At 39.3% G+C, this 23,941-nt stretch overlaps 1 protein-coding gene across 4 annotated transcripts in view; it reads left to right on the top strand.

Moving 5' to 3' along the window:
- HIVEP1 (HIVEP zinc finger 1) overlaps nt 1-23,941 on the top strand; it is a 128,179-nt gene that overhangs the window by 87,214 nt on the left and 17,024 nt on the right. For all 4 annotated transcript variants that reach the window (XM_071452056.1, XM_071452048.1, XM_071452029.1 and 1 more), the window contains 4 exons: nt 1,830-7,777; nt 13,987-14,120; nt 15,508-15,683; nt 17,689-17,793. In XM_071452056.1, the coding sequence (XP_071308157.1) occupies nt 1,830-7,777; nt 13,987-14,120; nt 15,508-15,683; nt 17,689-17,793 (6,363 nt within the window). The remainder of the gene's footprint in view (nt 1-1,829; nt 7,778-13,986; nt 14,121-15,507; nt 15,684-17,688; nt 17,794-23,941) is intronic.

The raw sequence follows: 23,941 nt of genomic DNA, 5'->3' as shown, positions 1-23,941 counted from the left end.
CCATTCTAGCCACTGTACAGAAAGTTAACTCTACCCCAGCCAAAACCGGCACATTGTGTGATATGTAGTCTTTAATCTTTCCGTTTGCAGAGTAATCTGAATATCCATTCACCCTAACTGAATATATGTGTATAGTTAGGTTGGCATTGAGGCAGATTTTAGGTTTTGAAATTCCAAGTATCTGGCATTGCCACACATCCCAGTGGGGTTGTGCTCTGGCATGGAGAAAGCATAACATCTTTGCTTTTTTTCCCTACTGGTCACTTTGGATTCTCTTGTGCTAGGCAAGCTTTAAGCATGGCCTGGATTTTCTCTAAACGGAACAGGAATTTCACTCTGGATTCATCAGCTGCAGTATCTCTTGTCAGATGCACACAATGCATTGGCTTTCCTCCCACCACAGTATGGAATTCAGCTGGTGTTTCTGCAAAAGCACAGTGTGTGCCAGTCCAAGGGGCTGTAGGGTTGATGAGTACTGGGAAATCTGAGATTCTTCCTTGCCTGTGCCTCCTTGCCTGTGCCTCCTTGACTGTGAGAATTTCATCCCTTTATGTGTTACCGTAGGGCTGTTCTTCACCTAGAACTGCACATAAACCTCTGTTCCTGAGTTACTTATGCAGGAAAAACTGCTTACTCAGTGCTGCTTCCCAAAATGCGTGTGTCTGAACCTTCCCAGAGCCATCAGTCACATCGGATTCCTCCTTTGCTATTAATATTGGCAGTCAGACAAGTAGGGGGTTTGCTAACAGCATCATGAAGGAGTTGTTAAAGCCTTAAAAAGTGAATTTACATCCATTTAATATTTAGCTTCCTCTGCCCTACCAGTGATGCTAGTGGAGGCAGTGGCTCTGACTGTGTTAGGATAGAAGTAAAAAAAAACAAATTAACTGATAGATTATTCTACATTTGAGGTAGACAAGGACGTGTAACTTGAGTATCCACTAAAAAAAAGGCTTCTGTGTATCAACACTGAAATTCAGTCTATTTGTGCTTTTTGTTATAGAGGGAATTGGACTGTCTACAAATACAAAAGTAGTGCTTCCTACAAAATAATTCTGCTGAATAATGCTCCAATTCATTTGCTATTCCCAACCTCCCTGAAACTCTGCACGCATATCTGCTTAAAATCAGCAACAAGTGTAGCTAGTAATGAAATAATTCAAATTTAGTTTATTTTGTTTCATGATGCACAAATAGGAAGTCATTTAAGTGTGAATGATTTTATTCATCCACAGTAGCTGCTCATCTGAAATGCTATTGAAATTCAGTAATTGGAGCTCTGAAATACAGTATTTGACAGATGGTGTGGGTGGTTGTGCCATTTCCATGATAAATCTACTTACAAATATAACCATGAGGAAGTTGTGTTCATTCCTTGACTATGGGAACATATAGATGGAAAAAGTGACAAACATGACATATGTGTCTTGGTTCTTCGTTTTCCTCCTATAATGATTTGAATTCTTAAACTAGTGCAAGAGAGAGGCTTCTTTTACATGTCTGAAAAGGAGTTGCTGAAATATTCCTTCAGTGGCCTTCCTTTTCTTACATTTACTTTGAAGCACTTCCTGTGGTGAATTACTTTTGTAATGTCTTCAAGCATCAGCTAGAAAGCATTGCTCATTTTAGATGAAAACATAGTAGATCTTCTCTAAGATACTTTTACTGTTAGCTTGAAAGTATTGGAGGCTGGAGAGATGGACAGTCCTGTTGCCCCAGGGCTTACTGTTGAAACTTAGAGATGATAAAACGGTATAAATAAAAAATATACTCCATTATCCAATTTGATTTTTTTTTTAATTCTTTTTATTCTTTTTGTCTTTTCACAGAAATCACTGATGCTGGTACTAGAGGAACCCAAGATACAATTAAGGGTGTGAAAAGAAAAAAGATTGTTTCTGAAAACCATCTTAAAAAAATACCAAAATCGCCTTTGAGAAACCCTGCTGAAGCCAAGGTTAAGCAAAATGTAGACCCTTCACCGCTAAAAGCTCTTCCGGATGCCTCCGAACATGCCACGGCACAGGATCACCTGCCCGTGCAAAATGGAAATCAATGTACCAAACAAAATGGGGGAGCACTTAGCGGTGAGATAAGTGTTGAAACAACCAAATCTGAGACATCAATGCAGACAAAGCTTTCACTGACGCATCAGTCCTTAGATTTGTGTAAACAGGCAGCAGGGGATACTGATGCAAACCAACTGAACCCAGCAGAGAGGAAGCCTCCCTCAAACTCCTCATCAAGTAATACAAAGACTGACAGTAATGAATGTATTAACTTTGCTGATTGCAGTACATCGTCCCCATGTACGCGTACTGCGTTCGATGTCTTACTAAAAGCTATGGAGCCTGAACTGAACACCTTAGCACAAGAGTGCCCCCCTTATGGGATGCAGATAGAGAAACTGAGACCAAATAAAACTGTAAGCACCTCTTCTAGTCTCACGTCCAATACAATAAGTGTCCAAAATCAGTCGTCTTTGTCACAGCAGGAGTTTGCAGCTGGACCTCCCTATTACCCATGTACGTTGAACAATGTGCATGTAGCAACAACAGCCAAGACTGGACAAGCACAAGGCCAATCAGTTTCTCATTCACAAGACCTTATTACTAAAACCAGTCAGCAAAATCACCAGGTTGTTATGTGTCCAAGTTTAACTAGGTCGCTGGTGCAACAGCAGAGTCAAGAAAACCCCAAGCTCCAGCAGATCTACAGCATAGCAGTAACTTCATCTGTCGTTCACACCTCATCTTCCACTGTAACTCAGGTTTTTTCTCAAAACCCCTTAGTAGCTAGTTCGTCTTCACCATTGTCAATTAGCACCTCAAGTTCAACACACTTGTCTATAGGTCCTGTGTATAATTCAGCCCAGATAGCATCAGTTGTAAACCATGGCGTAGAACAAATATGTAACCTCTTGAAAGACCAGAAGCCTAAAAAGCTAGGGAAATACGTCTGTGAGTATTGCAATCGGGCCTGTGCCAAGCCCAGTGTTCTCCAAAAGCACATCCGATCCCATACTGGAGAGCGACCATATCCTTGTGTGACGTGTGGGTTTTCATTTAAAACCAAAAGCAATCTCTACAAGCACAAAAAATCTCATGCACATGCTATCAAACTTGGACTTGTCCTGCAACCAGATTCAGGTGGCCTCTTCTTATCTCATGACTCGGACAAAGCACTTAGCATTCATTCTGATGTGGAAGAAAGCGGTGAAAGTGAAGATGAAGGCACTGCAGATGAAAGACAAGATGATCAAGAACTGGAACCTGCACAATTAGTGAAAGTCATTTCAAATGCAGAAACACTGCAGAAAGGAAGCCCTATTACATTAAGCAACCCAGACTGTATATCAGGTGACTCTTCATTACATGATGCAGAACCTCAAGTAAGGGCAGCATTACCAAAAGTAGTAGTTCATTCTGTAAATGTTTCTCCATTGAGGGCCGACAGCCCAAAAGTGACAGAGCCAGCACCTGAGCTTGCTGCAGCACAGAGAAAAGGAGATTCTAAAGTCACAACCCTTCAGTCAAATTTAACACATACAGCCTCATTCAAGGAGAATGACATAAAGCAGCATCAGAAAGTAGAAGCAGGCCTGTTAGAGGAACAGCCAGGATCTACAGGAGGACCAGTTCATGCTCAACTCCAGAGACAACAGGCTACTGATGGTTCTCAAGATCAGCAAGGAAAATGTCTTTTGAGCCCTAGAAGTTTAGGTAGTACTGATTCTGGTTATTTCTCTCGTTCCGAAAGTGCCGATCAAACAATGAGCCCTCCAGCTCCTTTTGTAAGGGGATTGTTGACCTCTGAGAAAGATCCAAATAAAAATCTGCCCTGTGTGCCACGAGCAAGTGGCATGGTAGCATCAGTGGTACAAACTGTTTGTGCTGACAAAAATCTGATTCTCTCTGGCCAAATGCGACCTCCCTTGGCAACAAAAACTCTTGAGGAGCGTATCTCAAAGTTAATTTCTGATAATGAAGCTGTTGTGGACGACAAACAGTTAGATAGTGTGAAACCAAGAAGAACATCTCTTTCAAGAAGAGGAAGCATAGATTCACCAAAATCTTACATATTTAAGGATTCTTTCCAGTTTGATTTAAAGCCCATGGGAAGAAGAACTAGCTCAAGCTCTGATATACCAAAGTCTCCTTTCACACCCACTGAGAAATCTAAGCAAGTTTTTCTTCTTTCTGTACCATCCCTTGACTGTTTACCTATAACACGAAGTAATTCCATGCCTACCACCAGTTACTCAGCAGTACCTCCTAATGTCATACCTCCCTCTCATCCTCTTCGAGGAAGCCAGTCATTTGATGATAAAATTGGCTCTTTATACGATGACGTTTTTGTGTCGGGACCTGCTACTCCACTGAACCAAGGTGGACATCCTCGGACCCTGGTCAGACAGGCAGCAATAGAAGATTCTTCTACTGGTGAAAGCCAAGGTCTTGGACCTGTGCGATCTGTAGAAGAAAATTATCTAGGGTGTAATTTATCAAATGAATCCTTATTGCAAAGGAGCAAATCTCTGGCACAGGGATCAAATTCAGAAAAAACAAAGAAGTCCCCTCAGGTGCGAGGAACAATGTTTGAATGTGAAACCTGCAGGAACAGATATAGAAAACTGGAAAATTTTGAAAACCACAAGAAATTTTATTGTTCAGAGTTGCATGGACCTAAAACTAAAGCAGCAATCCGAGAGCCTGAGCACAAAACTGCTCCAAACAGTACACAGCCTCAAATTCTACACTACAGAGTCACAACTTCAACTGGTGTCTGGGAGCAGACACCCCAGATAAGGAAAAGAAGGAAAATGAAAAGTGTTGGTGATGATGATGACCCACAGCAAAATGATACGAGTGTACCATCGAAGAACACAGAAGGCCAAAGCAAGCCAGCAAATTCTTCCAGTCTGTCAAAACACAGTGCCACAACTGTGGTAGGATCACAACAACCAAGCAAACTTCTGCTTCAGAATTCCCAAATTCAGCTTGTGGCTCGTGGCACAGATCAGACTACTGAGCCAAAGATGGCTTCCCTCATTGAAAAGCAGGCAAGTTCAGCTCTGCAAGAAAAGGGGGAGTTGAAAAGACAAGGGACTGGCATTTCAGTAATACAGCACACAAATTCACTGAGCAGAAATAGCTCATTTGAGAAATCAGAGTCATTTGAAAGAGTATCACCAGTTTCTTCTCAAGAACCCAACAAGGGTGCAAAGCACCGCTCTTTGAATACAGTTGTAATCCAAGAAGACAGACACTCTCATCTTAGCACTCCCCAGCGTCACCAACCCTTGTCATCAGAACCACCTAGAGGGGAAGTTCAGGGAAGCCAATTAGTTTCTAATGAGAGAAGTGCCCCACTTCAGCCATCAAGACTCGTTCGCCAGCATAACATCCAGGTTCCTGAAATACTGGTCACAGAAGAACCAGACAGAGAGCAAGAGAACCAATGCAATGACCCAGAAAAGACAGAAAGGTTTAACTGGCCACAACGCAGTGAAACGCTGTCAAAATTGCCAACAGAAAAGCTTCCGCCGAAGAAGAAGAGAATTCGGCTGGCTGAAATGGAACATTCATCTGCTGAATCCAGTGTTGACTCCACACTTTCTAGAAGCCTAAGTCGGGAGAGTAGCTTGTCTCATGCCTCCAGTTTCTCAACTTCACTTGATAAAGATGAAACTGTAAAGGCTGAGAACCCTTCCAAAGCAGAGCCCGTTAGTAAGTCGTCAGAATTCCTCATGATTCCTGGTGGCTCACACGCACTGGCAGTGCCTGGACCTCATTACCGGGAAATGAGACGTGCTGCCTCAGAGCAGATCAGCTGCACGCAGCCCTCAATGGAGGTTGTGGACTACAGGAGCAAGTCTTTCGACTGTGGAAGCATGTCTCCATCAAAACCTGTCCCGCTTGTAGAGGTAGCCACTCCTAAAGTGTCGTCTGCAAACGGAGCTGCTGGACACGTGCCTCTGCTAGAAAGGAGAAGGGGGCCATTTGTAAGACAAATATCTTTAAATATTGCTCCCGAAAATCAACAGCCTCAAGTGAAATCGACTTCTTCATTGCAGGCAGCTCATGCCACAGATGTGCCCACAGTGCCATTGCACAGGCTGCAGACCTCTGGCAAACCGTCGGTGGAGTTTCCTTCAAGTACTCAGCATTCACAGACTAACTCCAGACCTCATTCAACTATTCAAAATTGTAATCCTGCTAGCCTGTCTTCACCTCAGCAGCCTCTAGATCACATGTTGAATAATCAAGGCCAGCCATCCTTGACTCATCAGCCTTCTCAGCCGTCTACTAAAACATCAGCCCAAGGGGAGCAAGCAAGCACATACTCACTTTCTTGTCATCCTGATGAAAAAAAGGACTGTTTTGCTCCAAAGTATCAACTTCAAGTTAAAACATTACATATAGGTCAGCCATACTCTTCTAAATTACTAAAAAATACTTTATCAACTCAGACTGCTCTGAGTCAAGTTGGGGTGGACCAGAATGCATCTTCCTTTGAAGTGCAGACAAAACTCTCTGACCTGTCTAATCCATACTCTGTGCCTCCTCTAAAGCAAATTGTTCCTAATAACTGCAGCAGTCAGATACATCAGATTCCTCCTTTTGTGGTTCCTGTCCGTATTCAGAGCAGCATGCCATCCTATGGCTTCGCAACTGTTACACCCCTGCCTCACATTTTAGTGACCCAGGATCAGGGAAATCAGTCCCTCTGCAAAACAAATGTTGTGATGGTGCCAACGCTTGAAGGCAAAACTCCGCTGCCAAAATCTCACAAAGATCACCAGAGGACTTTGCCAAATTCATTTGAATTTGAAAATTCACCACTGGAAAGTGGAACCAGAAATTCACCTTTGTCAAGCTCTTCAAATATCATTCAGAAAGTGCCAGTTAGCGGACTCTTCCCTCAGCCAGAAGTTACAGCTTCGAGTAAACGAATGCTTTCCCCAGCAAACAGTTTAGATATTGCCATGGAAAAACAGCAAAAACGTGTTAAAGATGAGAGTGGAGCTGCTTGTATGACAGATGCTAGACCATTGCATTCACTGAACATTAGATCTAATGACCCTACTAGTAAGCAAAAGAAACCAGTTTTGGTAAGACAGGTTTGCACCACAGAGCCTCTTGAAAATCACCTCTTGGATCCTGATGTTGTTACACAGCATGAAAAAAGCAGCAAGGCCAGTACTTCAGACCTGCCTGACCATCAATCATCTGACACTGGGGTTTCAGAAACCCTAAAAAAGTCACCAGAATCTGAAGACCTTAAGTCTTCCACATCACCAGTTTTTCTAGTTAGGAAACCTTCTGAATTGTCTCCAGTGAATAGCCACAGTTCTCTTCTCAAGGCTGTAAGTAGCAGCCAAGAAAGAAGGTCCCCAGCCACCAGTGATGAGAGTAGCCACATCAGCAGCCCGGGCCAAGCAAATCCTGTAGTGACACTGGCTGTGATGAATGCAGGAGAATTGCAGAGATTGTCATTTCCAAGCCTCAAGACCACAACAAATTTTACTTGGTGTTACCTCATGAAGAGAAAACCATTGCACCTGCTGCAAAATGATCAAAAAATCTCTGCCTATTCTACATGGACCATTAGTCCCAACAACCCCAATCCACTCGGTTTGTCAACAAAGGTAGCTCTCTCCCTCCTCAATTCCAAACAAAAAGTTGAAAAGCCACTGTACACTCTAGCAAGAACTACTCACCCCAGATCTGATGTATTGGTCTATTCAAGCAAGTGGAAGAACAGCTTGACCAAGGTACTTAAGCTATGTTTGATGTATACTGATAATTTACAGAGGATTTGCTTTGGAAATCATGCTTCTTATTTTAGAGAATGTAATATGCCTGCCACATACCATATATGTGCTTATTTATTCTAATTACGCTGAATCAAACTGCTAAAAAGATCTTAAGTAATTCAATTAGGAAACCTAATTGAATAAGGATTTATCATTTTTATGGGAATTAGTTCCTGGGCTTAAATCTGTGTGTTGAGTGTTGTGGCAGAAATGTGTCTGGCTATTTTTTTGTCATGCAAAGGGTAGAACAAAGTAAGTCTGATATAAATATTTTTTAAACACTTCTAACTTAATTTAAGATCATAATTACATATTTTGCCTTAAAATTCAGCTAAGGAAAGAACAATAAGGGTATTTTCTGCTTCAAACGAGTACTCAGCTTGAGCAGGTGTCCACAGATACACCATGAAAACAGTTTTCACCATCACTGATCATCTAATTGTGAGAGGAACATTTCCCTTTCTTCCACCTTGGTTAATCAGCGGTGTGAAATAATGACAAAAATAGCAAGGTTTAGACAAAATTGTCGCTGCCATAAAACCACTGACAACTTCTTGGATTGATATGGCTCCAAAGATAACATTAAATCTTGTGCCGAGGATTATAATCCAGGCAAAGGTTGTGACCCACATAAAAAAACCACATCATTCCAGAGTCCAAAGTGGCAGAGCAAAATAGTCTCTTGTTATTTCCTTAGCTGTTTTGGGGCTGCACAGATGTGATCAAGATTTTACTTGCTGGACAGTTTTGTTACAGAGAGGACCAAAGCTCTTTGGTTTAGACTGGATTTGGTGTTCTTAGTGATTGAACCACCGCTCTGCACGGGTGATGGTGGCTCTTAGCCCTGCATTATGGCAGCAGGTGTCTGTGTCTCTGTAATGGACCCAGTAGTGGATTTTATTGTACCATCTACTGAAGTTGTAAAGCTCTCTGAAGCGTGCAGCATGGTTTCGTGCTTTTCCTTCCTCTGCACTGCATACACTGTGTCTTTGGTGCCAAACACATTGGAGCTAGCAAAAACAGGGCATCCACAAAGCCATAGACCTTCCTTTTTCCATGATCCTTCAGGGCATGGAAATGGTTTGGCAAGGGGGTAAAAGCAACTGAAATTTGTTCTTCTGCCATCAGCAAAAGGTCCCAGACATTGGGATTCAGGGTCCATAAGCCAGCAGTCACTCTAGAGGAGACATTCCACAGGCTCGGGAAAAGACCCCTGTTTGTGTGGGTGTTGAGGAACAGAAACTGCTGCTGTCAGAGGTCACCCTGGAATGTTTGTGTCTAAATGTTTTGCTAAGATACAACATTGTCAGTGGGGAGAAAAGCAATAGCAAGAGAAACTGTGTGGTAAGTGAAGTAGTTTCAGAATTTCAGGAAGATATGCTGAAACCTTTAAGGCCAAAAGGACAGTGGAGTTAAATGTGGTCCTCCTGAAATCAGTGGGAGACTTTCTAACATTTAGATTGGAGTTCAAAACTTTATCCATAATGTTCCCTGTAGAAAATGCATACAGGCTGCTGATTTTGTTTTTGGGGCTGTAGTTGAATCAACTTGTTGGTTCCATGTTAGTGTGCTGCCTTGGTTTAAACTCTTACTCCTTTTTTTTTTTTTTTCAGTCTGCTTCCTCATATATTTTATGAGATGTTGCACTTAAATAGTGCTAAATTTAAAAAAACAAAAAGGAAACAAATGTTTAGCTTTTTTCATTGCATGTAGTTGAGCAAGTCTTTCTAAGGCAAGTCTCACATCCTTGGGTCATCAAGTCATGTTTGTTTTATTTTTGAGGAACAGTCTTTCAGAAGAAATTGTGTGATAGCAAAGCAATTGTATGCCTCCTGAAAAACAGATTTTCTGTACAAACAAATTCTGTTTAGAATAAAAATAATGGATAATAATATTTTCTTAAAATATTTTGACAGCACCATTTTAAAACACTCCAGGAGTGCTTAAATGCTGTAATAAGCATCTGTCAGGTACATTTGCAGCGCTTCTGCCACAAAAGAAACACAGTTACTAATCTTTCTTCAGTCTTTCTTGCTGATGTTTTGAATGAAGCACATGAGCATGATGGAAATGAAGAGTTTTTAAGCTCTGCTTGGGCTGATTTACAGGCTTTGCTCAGAGCCATTACTAAGGAAAAAAGTGCAGCAAATAGCACCAATTAAAGTTTAATTGGCACCTCAGATTGCATGAGCAAGGTGTACCATGGCAGAAGTAAAAAATTTCAGAGACCTGATCTAATACTTCCGGAGTTTGTCTGCTTTCCCTTCTAATGATTACAGTAGCAGAATTTCAGCTGTTTTCCAGAATGATGTTGCTGCTGCTGTTACAGTGTACCTCTGTGTTACCAATCTCCAGTTAGACCTGGTAATGGAATAGCTGATGCCAGAAGCCATATTTAAAAAAAGCAAAAACTGAAGTTCCTCAGCTCAGGCCCAGTAATTCCACTGTTTTGTTTTTTTTTTTTTGTTGGAGTCTGAGGATGGAATGTTGGCGATCATTTTGGAAATTAACAAGCCATTAAAAAAACCAACAAACACAAAACCAAAAAACCCAGCACAAACAAAACCAACACAGGAAATAGCAAATAATTCTAAAAGAAAGTGGTTGATTTCCTGCTTAGAAGCTTGGCAGGGTCCTGAGTTCCGTGGGGAACCGTGGTTTGGATTGCAGGTGTTGGGGGTTGTGTTTGCTCAAGTGGTTTGCACATTCTAACGCTGATCTGACAGAGAGCTTGAAGTGCTACCATAATCCAATTTATGAATAATAATAAAAACGCAGTACTGCTATGTCTCACCTCCTCTCTCAGACCTGTAGCCCTTTCCAGACTCATTTGGTGTATTCTGCTCATGGGGCTCCAACTGCTGATCTTCTCACAGAGATAAAGCAACTTGCTGAACTGTTCTGGGTTTGCCCCCAGAACTAAACCATGCTTACAGACACCTCGTGCTGCTGCATAACCGCTACTAATCACTGTCACAAAAAAAGGCAGCTCTTTCAACAATAGGTACCATGGGAAAGGAAGATACACGTGAACAAAATGCAAACAAAAAGGAACCTAGGGACTTTGTTTGCTCTTCACAATTCACTGCTCAGAGGCAATAGGTGAAGTTGCCACGTTCCAGTGATTCAGAAAACAAACCACAAAATGTTATTGTGAAAGAAGCTCCTGGAATGAGTGCAGCATGTTAAAATGTAACAGGAGGTTTCACCTGCATGGAAAAGGCTTATTTTATCTCCATCTTCCTTTTATTTTATTGTTCCATTTATTACTACTTTTCACCAGTTTTTCTCACTTGAATTCACTGGTGTTATATCTTTCTCAAGCCTCCACATTGATCTTGGCTCTTCTCACTAAAGTGAATCAGTAGTGTGTGCAGTATTCCAGGGTGATGATTTTTGAGCAAGGGTAGGCTGAAGAATGGAAAGTTTCTCCTAACTGTGGAAAACTTTCCTTTCTTGGATGATATGCCACAACAGTCCAGCTCACCACTGGAAAGTAGTAAAATGCAGAAGATTTTTATGTGTAAACTAGTAAAAGGTTAAAGATATTAAAAACATTTTCCCCAAGTGACTGTGCCAGTGGGAAAAATGTTTAATGAATATTCTAATCTGAAATTTATAATTTTGATTATTCAGGCTGCAAGCATGTTTTTTTTCCAAAAGATGTTGTAAGGTACCAGAAGTATCTGTTGAACTCTGGTCTCTGGACAGCCCTAAGAGCAATTTTTTTTCAGTTTTATATTAGTAATTGAGGACAGTGGAGTTAAATTGGAGCAAAATGAGTAAAGTAGAAATGAATCATGGCCCTTTTCTCTATGGCAGTAGAGAGACAAATGTCTCTGTTAAAAAACAGAAGGCAGAAGTAATCATAGAGAGGAGCATTTTCCAGCACTGCTGTTTTTCTGCCCTTTCCACCAGTTCATGTGGTACTTGGGGAGATTTCAGGTGAGGTGCATTAAAGGATTTCCACACTAGAAACCTGTTCTGGTTAGAGACTGGTTGCTCTTAAAATGTACAGAGGGGCCAAGTCATTTTCATCATCAGTTTGAAATTTTTCAGAAAAAACTAAACAGACTGCTTTTTTCGTTGTCAGTGGGATTTCTGTAGATTTCTGTGATGGAAACTCAGTGTTTCTTTTACTCTGATATCAGCATTTTACATGTCCAAGGCACTGGAGCAATTTCCTAAAGCAGCAAATAACCATTAAACTTAAGTACAGCAGAGGAGGTAAAATAATTTTAACACATAAGTTGGGCTGTCTTATATCTGTACATAGACATGTGTTTAAAGAAAGATTGGGTGATGGGAGCATGAGAAGTACTTGGTTTCATGATAGCTTTCTCATTCTAAATACTTTTGTAAATATGCAACTTATTGTAACAGTTTCATCATCGTTTGGATAACAACGTGGGTCTAAGACTTCTGTAATCTTTCTTTTTCCTTTGTCTTTTCACTACTTAAAAATAAATCTGGAAAAAAATAAATGGTATATAGTATTGAAGGATCAGGCACTAAAAGATTGCATTATTTCAGCTGCTGGAAATATTCATGTGTTTGGTTTATTGTGTGTATTCTGTATTTTCCACAGCTCTCTTCCTGTTAAGCTACAAATCTCACCTTGTTACTCTTTGTTTGCAGTGGACACAAAAGCAGTTTGTGTGCCAGGTAGTGTATAGGAACTGCAGAATGGCTGAGTTGTGATTATTGGAGCAGGCTTCACTTCTGATATTTCTCATCCAGAGCATCATCTCCTTTCACCTTGTATGAATGCTGTTGAAACATGCAGGGTGAAATTTCTGTCTTCCTACACACAGGCAGCAGAGTTGTCATGTGTGCTTTGGTAGAAGTGCTCAGACGTTTGAAAATGCAGCCTGAATCAATGCGGGGGGCTGTGTGAGGGTGTATGGATTGGGGTAGTGCTTGTGCATGTGCAGCTTCCTGGGGCTCTCAATTGAATAGGAAGATGCTTTTCTTCTGATCTGTGTTAATTCCTTATCCTGTGAGAATTAGAAGTGAAGGCAGTGTCTGAGGCTGCATGAAGGACAATGGGCAAGAACCGGGTGCCAGAATGATGTCACCCTTCAATGTATGTAACAACCAGCATAACTGATCAGTCATTTTAAGCCAGCCAGTGCAGTCATTCCTCTTGCCAAGAATTCATAAGCTTACAGCATTAAATTTTATAATGAGTGAAAAACATAAGGCCAGACTTTTTTTTCCTCTCATCATTCTATTCACTTATCAATATGAGCAAATGAGGTAAATGAGCCAGCTACGTGGGTAGAACAGTTTATAAATATAGCTGTAATAATTGCTGGCTAATTGGATCATTCCTTCATTGTTGCCCATTTTATAAATATCCTAGGGTTGGAAGGAGTAAATTTTAATTGGCAAATGTTGGAGGAACTCATTCTCCTTAAAACAAACAAAAAAAAAGTTCCTTGACTAATAATCAAGCAAAATGAAGAAATAAAATCTTGTTCTGCTAGACAACTGTATGCTTCTTCTTGTAATTTGGTCTGGCAGTAGGAAATTAAGTGTGGAATCTTGCTTTGGGAGGGTTCTGGAACCCCTGTTAATAACCTCATCAAATGGGGAGCAGTCAGTCTCCAGAGCAAAAGAGCTGTAGTTCTTGAAAAACATTAGCACTCAGAAATGTTACCTGTTAATAACCTCCTTAGCTACACCCCTCCTTCCCACCCTTCTCCTCTCTGCCTGTGCCATGGGAAGGCAGCTCCTGCAGGCCATGAGGCGCTGCTGTATCAGGATACAGGGGTCAGCAGACAGGCTGGTCCAGGTGCTGCTGTTCAGGAAGCACTTTGGTTTGATTGTACACATCTTTCTCTGAAGGCTATTTGTGAGCTAAAAAGCATAACCTTTATCTTCCCAGGACAAGGAAAAGGAATGTCCTGCTTCAGACTCAAAGCATTCCTGGTTTCCTTCAGGGCCATAATCTCTGTATAGATTTAGCAGTCCACAAACAGGCAATGCATAGTAGAGAAGAAGTTTAGCAAAAGATATTTTTTGTTTCATGTATCTTAACAGTTTTAAAAACCAATTATTAGAATTGTGGCTTTTATGATGCTTTCATTCACGATAACTTGTATGTTTCAATAGCATATGAAAGACACCAATTTTAATGATAAGCATATCTCATTTTCTTTCAGAGAGGATTAAACAGGAAAAAATTGACTCCAACTGAATTCAGCAATAAGGAAAACTCTGAATCGAGCACTGAACATGATAAAGAAAACTCGTTTATCAAAACTGTACCAAGAAGAGTTAAAATATTTGATGGAGGGCAAGTATTGTACTTTGTATACTAGATATCATTGGGAAGATTTTTTTTCCTTGATTCTAGACTTTGCAGAAATGTTGCTTCCTGATTGATTTATTTTAAACAACAGTTGCCATATTGTGGTCTGTGGATGTTGGTTTATGTTTCCAAGAAAAATGGAAAGTCATCAGTAGCATGGAGCCATGAGAGTTATGAGAAGGGGTAATAAAATAAAGAACAGTAGGTTGTGCGATTCATTTTTTTTCCCAGGGTATGAGCATTAATCAGTTCTAAGAGCAGCTAGATACGGCCAGAAATGTAAATTCTGTTCCTATGTTTCTCTTACATGATAAATAATACCTATTCTGCAGCAAGGTTGTATAACTGTAGCTGGAGAGGAAATAGTCCAGGGGCTAAGGAGTAGCCTGCAGTGCCATCTCTGTCTGGCAGCTTGCTGTGGCATACACAGGCTGGAGAGCTCTGATTTGAAAAGTGCCATGGAAATATTTACTGAGAGCCCTCCTCCCTGCACCATAATACTTCAAACCTGCTGCCTGATGTAAATATCTGTTGCTTTAGCTACAGTGTTGCACTGTGTGCAATATCTTATAAAATTTTTAAATAGAAAAGCGGATTTTTAAATAGAAAAGTGCCAGTAACACCTGTAAAATTTTGTAGCATAAATAGTTCATGTTTGATTAGTCTCAATGGTCAACTCTAGGGCTTTAGTTACTTTATTAGTACCCAATTAGGTTCCCAATTTGAATCTAGTCTAGGCCAGCAGTTAAATCATTACCAGCTGCCCAGGTAAAATATTGTTGTGTCTCTGCTCAGATGCAGACATTTCAAGGACCAGGTCACAAAAGTGTAACACAACATTTGGCACCCTTGAGTGGAAATATGAAGGGCATAATTGAATCTGAATGACTTTTTCTATCTAGAGACAGTCCCCATAGGCTGAGTCCAGAGGACATTGATAGGGAATTTTAAAGACTTTCTCATCATTGTAACTAATGTTACTCCTTTTCTGCACAAAGCAGAGCTTCCAAGATGCTCTTTTAAAGCTCCCTCATGGTGCTCAAACCTGCTTCCAAGAACTGACACCTTTAAAAGATATGTTCCTGTGTTGCTAAGAGGAAATTTGAAATCTTTAAATACTTAGTATCAACAGTACCTTTATTTAAAAAGATTAGCTTCTATTCCTAAACAGGTCTATGACTAGCTAGTGATAAATATAGATATGAATTTAACAAATACATGCAGGAGTGAGCAGGCAAAGAGCATGATTGGTTTTGTCAGTCATGGATTTTCATCTTATATGTTATTTTAAAAATTCTGGTAGCTGAGGGTTTCTAGCTGGACTTATTTTTCCATTACAACTGATTGCCCACTCTCATGGTACTGTTACTAGGTACAAGTCAAATGAAGACTATGTGTATGTGAGAGGGAGAGGGAGAGGGAAGTATATCTGTGAGGAGTGTGGAATACGTTGCAAGAAGCCCAGCATGCTGAAGAAGCACATTCGCACACACACTGATGTCCGTCCTTACCACTGCAATTACTGCAACTTTTCCTTCAAAACTAAAGGTAAGGCTACTTTACTGGGTATGTTTTTCCCTTTTTTTCTTTCTACTTTAAAGTACAATTCTTTTCTTCTCTCAGTTGACTGTTCATGAACTAAAGAGGTTCCCTCTCTGTGGCATTTTATTATCTAATGCTTCAAATATTTGTAATTTATTTCCTGCTTTTCCTTTGTATTCTGTATATTTATTTATATGATCACATTTTCATATGAATGAACTGTCTGGCATGCCGCAGTGGGTGAGAAATTGGAGTGGAAGAGGGAAATCATGGGAATATGATGAAGGTTAGGTGAAGACAAGTGAGATGGTTAGCTGCTCACCCTAGACAGAGATGGGACACAGAATTTTAAATCCCTTACAGTGTCTTTTGGAGGTAGGAGGTGGACGTATATTGTACTCGTAGTGGCACTCAACCAATTGCTCTAGGAAAGAAATTGGCCTCTAATAAATTACTATATTGAAATTATTTTTTTTTTTTAACTCTTAAAGGACAAAGGTTCACTTTCCACTTGACGACCTTCTAAGACCCAGAGTTGGATGTCTACTTTTTAAAGCGTATTTATAACTTTAGATACTAAAGTGTATCCCAGTTTATGCAGGCAATATATTAACAGTGGTACATCCAGAACTCAAGTGAAACAGACAGGAGTTCACAGCCAAAATAATTTCAGAAAAAAAACAGTAAAATTTTTCTTGGCTTTGAACATCATTTAGCAACAATTTTCCCCAAGCTGTAACCTCAGGAACATTTGTGTTTTTAGTGGGTTTGAGACTATGCAGTGGTTGGGTGGAAGACTTCCAAGAAATAACGCAGTGCTGCACAAAGTGGGATGAATAGGCTTCAGATGTGTCAAAACTCATTACTGCATCCTGACAGGCTGGGTCATCATATTGCCTTTATGATGAAACGCTGGAGTGCAAACCCAGTAAACTCTCATTATGGTTTTTGCAGAGGAGGGGTGCTGGCCGAGTTCAAGTAATTAAGTTCTGCCCATGTAAAGATCTCCCTGGTTTCAGTCATAGCAGATAATTGCATTCACATCCTCTTCTGCATTTGCTGTGCCTGGCTCGTGCCATTGCTGCTGGCAGTCAGGTCACACAGTTGTGTGTTTGATGTTTGGTAAGCCACTCTTCGTGACAGGACAGTATAGCTAGCAGCTTCATGAAGTGTGCAAAGACCGGAAAATTTGCTATTTGTGAGTCAATTATGTTCACAACAATTATTTCAACATTTGGGATGAGTTACCACCTTCATTTCAAAGCAGAAATAAAGTACTCCATAACCATTGAAGATCAGCATTGCACTTTAATTTTTCCTATTTAAACACCTCCAAGAAACATTTTTTGTGAAGTTTAAGGTGGGCAGTTACTTCTAGTAACATGCATTTTATAATTTACAGATCTGAGCCACTCTTAGCCATTTCTTGATATTTACCATATTTTCTTTTTAAAGGAGAAGGGGAGAGCAGCCTGTGGGGCCTCTCAGCTGCACATTCACTTTTGAGATTCAGATCAAGTATGTTCATGCTCTGATTTTGAATAAAATTAACATGTTTGCTTAAGTTGGCATTGAAAGTGTTTACAGTAAAAATAGAATTCATCAAATACTGGAAGAGCTGCAAGATACAAACTTCAGTTTCATGTGATAGTTTTCTGTCAATATGACTCTGAAGACTGAATCACCCCTTTTTATACTTTGCCATAAACAAAGGAGGGATCTCTTACACCAGTACAAAACACATAATAATTTAGAATTTCCATCCTCTTCTATTTTATCTCAATAAAAATCTTCCTAAATGTAGACAGTGAGTTGGTAGCATTCAGGATAGTGAATCTCCTGCAGCCCTTGACAGCTTGCATTGAGGGACAAGGTTCTAGAAAGGGTGAAATCAAATTATGAGGTTGTTATAAATGTACCTGAAGAAGAGATGGACACGTTGAGCATATATTTGTAGACATTTGTATACTCACAGAGCAGATAACGTTTTCTTTTTTTTTTTTTCCTTAAGGCAATTTAACAAAACATATGAAGTCAAAGGCACATAGCAAGAAATGCATGGATTTGGGAGTCTCAGTAGGCTTAATAGATGACCAGGATGGAGAAGAAGAATTTGGTAAGAAATTAAAGTCTTCTTTCTTTATTGAATTATTGTGTCTATTTTGTTATCTCAGCTTCTTACCCTTTCTTTTCCGAAGCTTTTTAATTATTGTACAGGGAAAAGATACAGAGAGAAAAATCTTTAGAGCTAGTCCAAGGGAGCCAGAAACACTGGAAAAATTTTCACTGAAAGAAATGACAAGCATATGCTAAGGATAAATTGCTGCTGCATTTTTCACAAAGTGTTATGCAGTTTAACTTTATCACTTTCACAGATAAATATGACAAGATTGAAAATACCAGAAAAACAGCTGTTTGCCTAGAAAAAATGCAGTCAAGTGTAGTACTTCTTTGAAAATAGTTGTGCATGATATGGTCCAAGTTTTGGGATGCATATTTCATGGAAATTAAATCACTAACATGCCACACAAATCACAAATATGTTGCTGAGTGCCTTGCAAGGAGGTTAATCATCTTCCAGCATAGAATTCTGTCCTCCATCACAAATAATTGGGATAAATCTGCAGATAGAGAACATACAGAAATTAAAAACATTATTCATCTTCACCTGTTCTACTTCTTCATTAGTGATGAGAATGTTTTCAGAATGAATGTATTTGCTAAAAAACTTGAATTCTGCACTTCCCACATCCCAAGAAGATTCTACTGAAGAGGAGATGAGATCAAGGACAGTCAAAGAGGCCCAAACCAGGTTCATGAGTGACTTGCTTGTCATGATAAGAAAGGTGTGCCTGCAGCAGAGCCAGTGAGATGGAGAGCAGGATTGTGCATTAGGACAGTTTGGGATCTCGGCATGTCTCAGTGCAGTGATGGCATTTTTCCCTCCCTCGCATTCCTCTGTGGGGAGATGAATTGTGTTGCCTTGCCTTGGTGTATTTTTCTCCCTCCAGTGGAATAGTTTATTAGATTGTGGATGAGGCTTGGAGAAAAGATAGCAGTGGGGGTCTTTATTTAAGCTATAAGAGAAAAGAAAGATTAATGCACTTGCTTCCATATGACAACCACTGGCAGAATAAGCGAATCATCTTGAATCTAATTCTAAATAATGCTGGGAATATGAGTCAGCTGCTGTGATTCAGTAGTGCACTAGGTAGAAAGAAACCTGTGTTTTTCCCATTTTTGGCCTTCTTCAATGAACTCTTTTTTCATAAGCAAAAAATATGTCTCCCTTCACAATTTGAGGTACCAGATAAATAACACAGAAGATAAGCAGTAAAGCAAATGACTGTATTTTTCTTACAGAGGAACAATTTTTATTAATATTTTCAGTCTTCATATGACAGAAAAATTGTCACTTTTTTAAGCAATATTCTCTAGCATTTGACATTTTCATGAGTTGTGTAAACAACAGGTGAACAGATATTTCCACTTACTAGAAAACATTTTATTGATTGATAAATTGATATTCCCAATTGCATGCATTAAAATTTGCATTTGTGATTATAATGCAATGGGAAATGTTTCAAATGTTAACTGAATTTTCAGTAACATGGGGTCAAAGGAAGCCACTTCAAACATTTGTTGAATGAATGCTTTCCTTTGACTTCAAGACTATTCAACTGAAAGAGAGAGAGGCTTTCCCTTTTTACATATCATGTACAGGCATGTTTGACCATAGCATAAGTATATTATATATGCCCTGAAATATGTTCTTTGTTCAGCACAGTAATTGAATAAATGAAATACTCTATTTTGGAAAAAAAAAGCACAGACACATACAGGATTTGTTACATAATCCTTGAAGTTCTTCATAGAATTTAATTTTATGGCTACAATGCCTATTTTGTTTTTCCCCAAAATAGAAGATGTAGCACTTCTTCTTTAACTGGAGCCCCAAACAAAAATAACCACTTGGTGATAAAACCCTGCCTTTTCCAAAGGATCTGGCTCAGGTACCCATAGCAAAACCAACAGTGTAGCACAAAGTTCAGCACTAGAAACCTATCCAAGAATCAGGGTAATTAAACCCCTGATAAAGGTGCATTTGCTGCAGCCAAACCAGTCCAGCCTCTCCAGTTGCTGCAGAGCACAGGGCATTTGCAATTATCCATGGAAATTCAGTGAGTAGCCCTGCACTTCAAAAATGTGATTTCATCTGTCTGCTCACCAGGCCAGCCATGAAGGTTTTTCTCATGATAATTCAGAATCTTTTTTGTCAGCCTATTTTAAGGCAGAATCAGGAGGGAAAAAAAAAGCGTGATGTATTTACATGTGTGGTTTTTGTTGTGTGGTTCAGTTGCCCTCTCTGAAATCCTGAACATGCTAATTTTAGGCAGCGTTTGAATCAGCTTCAACCACCTCTTTGGCTGCCCTTTCCCCAGGGCAAAGCAGCAGAGCTCACACTGGGGCCAGCACCCCTCATGCCAGGTCTGGGCTCAGGGACAGCCGTGGCAGCAGCACGTCACCCACAAAGGACAGTGTGATGGGCCGCGGGTACTGAGCTGCACTTGTGGTGTTACATCTTTGGTGCTTCCACCCCTCCTCCCTCTGGCATGCATTGCTGGCACAGTTGTGCCACATATCCTTCAGATGTTTTAAAAACCAAATCTTCAAATGCTTAAATGTTTGGGGTTTGGTTGTTAGAAATGTTCTGTCTCTTAAAAAGTGGTCTGTCTATTCCCATCGCTTTCCTCAGCTGGAAGGCAACGTGAGAAGCAGTAGAGGAAGGTGCAGAAAATCTGATAAGAAATAATTATGACCTCAGGAAAAAAAACTTCTTCCTGAAGACTGTGAAATTGGCCTGTTTCCTGACCTGTAGAATGTCTGTCTGTCTATCTGTCTGTCTCCACCTAATTCATTATCTGAACATTTGGGACACTGATTATTCTTATGGTAACAGAAATGTCTGCACCTTTGCTTAAAATAACTAAGCTGTATGTCTTCCACTAGAATTCCACTTTGAATTAGAGAATTTACCCAGAAATTTAAGAAAGCCACCAAAGGAATTTGCTGGTTTCAGTCATTTGTAGCTTTTTTTTAAAAGTCTGGTTAATCACAGTTATTTGAATATACAATTTTTTGGATTCATATGAGAAGCCAGCTGTGACCGACAGCAGTACAGATTAAATGGATGCAAACTGAACCAGGAGTGCAAACTCATGCACAATCCTGAGCACAGGCAGACACACACACAGAGTCTGTTTTTTCAGTAATCTGAGAAGCTGAAATTTTGTTGTGTTGTGGTGTCTCGGGAAAAAAGAAAGATGCTCTCTAGCTGTCTGAGACTGTATGTGATCAGAGCTTTTAACATAGCATTCTTTGTATTTGGACTTGTCATCATTTGGGTATTAGTAAATACTTTCTGGCCTGGGTTTTTGTATTCAAAACGATTCCCTCATCCATTTATCTTTCATCTTCTGCTCTGTGGAATGTTCTTGTCACCAAAATACAGGGTTACAATGTGAGGAATGTTAATATCTGAATTAAATTGTCAGAGGAGGTGAACTGTTTAGTGTGACAGACTGCAACTGGGGATATCCTCTTTGGCCCTGCTCACACGCTCACACAACATTTTTCTATCTAGTCTTAAAAACAACATTAGTATGTGTTCAAAGTACAACAGTTAAAAACTTTGAACTTGTAATAAGCTAATGTATGAATGGTATGGTATGTCTGAGTAAACTTGCACAAGAGAATTTCTCAATAATGAAATCAGTAGATGGGCAGAACATTTAAGGGGTTTCTCTGCAGAAATTCTATTCCAAAATATTTATTATTTTTACCAGTAAAAATAATGGTAAGTTTCAGATACATGTTTATAGATATCTACACACACACATATTAAGAAAATACTTTCATTTTCTGCAGTATTATTACCACAGTTCTAAGTTAATTAGCTATATGTTACTTACAGTAGATTTTAAGTCAGTTTCAATGGCTCTTCATTTGCTTAATCATGACTCAGTCTACTTTCACTGAATCTGCATTTAAGAAGTGAAAATAAATGAAAAGCCTTGCAATAATATACTCCTTTTACAAAGAGAATGGAAGGCTGGTTCTGTGTAGTTTACAATAATTATTTAAATTTTTTTTGGGTTAATATCAATGTCTGTTTTTCAACTAGATGTACATTAGGCATGCTGAAGCCCTACACCCACAGTCTGACATTAGACTACCTAGTGCTAGGTTTGATTTACAATATACAAATTACTTTAAAAGGTTTAGATGTAAATAATCTCTTTAAGCAGAAGTTGCTCTTACTTTTTGGTGTAGTTTCACTTCATTACTTTCTGTCATCTTAGGAATGAATGTCAAAAGCCCACAGATTTTCTTCTTCTCGTTTTTGAGGAGCCCTGGTGATCACCAGTCTGAAGTTAACCCAGTAGATGTCACTGTGAGTCCTGTAGAGCAGTGGGCAGTAGCTGAAACAAGACTGAAATCCTATAATTGAAGCCTATGAACAGGCCTAGAGTGACAGGACAGCAGGGTTGGGTACAGGTGCTGGCATTGTTTAACCCTATCTTGTTTACTGCTCTTTAAATCTGTGTGAATGGCTGTGGAAGGATCTATTGCAAGTCTAATACAACGGGTGAAAGGCAAGTCTAAGTTGTAATTGTTTAGAAGAATGGAGTGAATTGATGACACACAGACCTCACTTTCTGATTTATGATCATATTATGACATGCTGAAAAATATTTCTGCATTTCTTGCCATAGTCTACATTTTTTCTTGAGTTTGATGGAGAATATATAAAATATATATTATGGATGCCTTATTTTTAAATGCTTTTATGTAAATGCTAGTCCATAACTGAAGATACTTCCAGAACTTGAGATAATGAACACTGCTTTGTATTACTCAGGTGCTAAAAGCCAATACATGTAATGAATTTAGATTTAGATACTAATAGATAGTGAATAGATACTTAGTAAAGTAGAGCTGCATAGTTATACTCTGCATAAGTAGAGCTAATGGCAGTCATATAGTTATCTACATAACTGCACATTTCCTTAGGAATCTGTAAAACTGAGCAGTCCAGCCTTGTATTTTCAAGCTGTTCTTGTCTTCCTGCCACTGAAAGAATGAAAATGAATATTTTTCTCTTTATGTGACAATCTACTTAAATATTATTAAGTTATAACTAAATGTGACAAAGTTACAAGCTTTTGAACTTCATCACTGGATCTGGTGCAGAAATTGCTGTATCTGTAGCAGGTCCTCAGTAAGTCAGGTCATGTGGCAATGATACTGCAATTAAAATTAAAAGCTGTAAGTTGAGGTTCTGAAGAACCTTTATTTTAGTACTTTGCAGTATGATGATAATTAGATGGCTGTTGTTAAAACTATGTACTGTAAGGATTCCTATAGGGAAAAACCTCTAATAAAATGAAAAACTTCCAAGTACATAAGGAGACATATTTCAATTACCTAATTTATAGCATCCCAGCTATGGAAATAGCAGTATGTGGACTTACTAGCCCCAGGCACTTCACAAATGGACATGTTAGGATGCTGATAATTCCAGCTAATGCTATTGTGCTAAAGAACTTAGAGTTCTTTCTTTTCTGCTCTGGGTAAAATGTCGCTATAACAGAACCTTGTCCAACAAGCTCAACACCAACACCACAAACACAGTACAGAATTGACCAACTGAGGACTGAAATAAATGAAGGACCAAGGTATTTTTGCCTATGATTTGTAGACTATTCAATACATAGGATAAAAACTTCAGTTTTCTTAAAAATAATTGTAGCTGGCATGTGAACAAAATCCCCAGTCAAAAGTTTTGTCCATGTTTCTATTAAGCCTTTACTTCCAGCTGTTCCTAATTTCTGCAGAGTTCAGGTCTGTAAAATTCACTTACTTGTATGAAGTCCAGGAAGAAGAAAGAGTCTTTCTAAGAATTTAAAAGAAAAGATTGCAGCAGTTGACAGAGAATGAAAGGCATCACCTACTCTTCCAAAAAGACACTTGTAAAGAATTGAGGCTGTCTTGAACAGTTTGTCTGTTAAAATGGTGAGAGTTGAGTTACAAATTCTAAAGAGAAGTAGCTTTCATAGTGTGAAACTTTTTTCCTGTTTTCTTTTTTAAAAAAGAAACTGAACTTTCATGCCAAAAGCCATTTCTCCATATGTTAGGAGCTTTTAAATTTATGATACATCCTTCATTTGAAAATACCGTACACCATTTTACAACCTCATACA

The sequence above is a fragment of the Agelaius tricolor genome, unplaced genomic scaffold, assembly GCF_023055355.1.
Source record: "Agelaius tricolor isolate 1412-34295 unplaced genomic scaffold, bAgeTri1.0.p SCAF_2, whole genome shotgun sequence".
Lineage (NCBI taxonomy): Eukaryota > Metazoa > Chordata > Aves > Passeriformes > Icteridae > Agelaius > Agelaius tricolor.
This window is presented reverse-complemented; position numbering and strand designations above follow the sequence as displayed.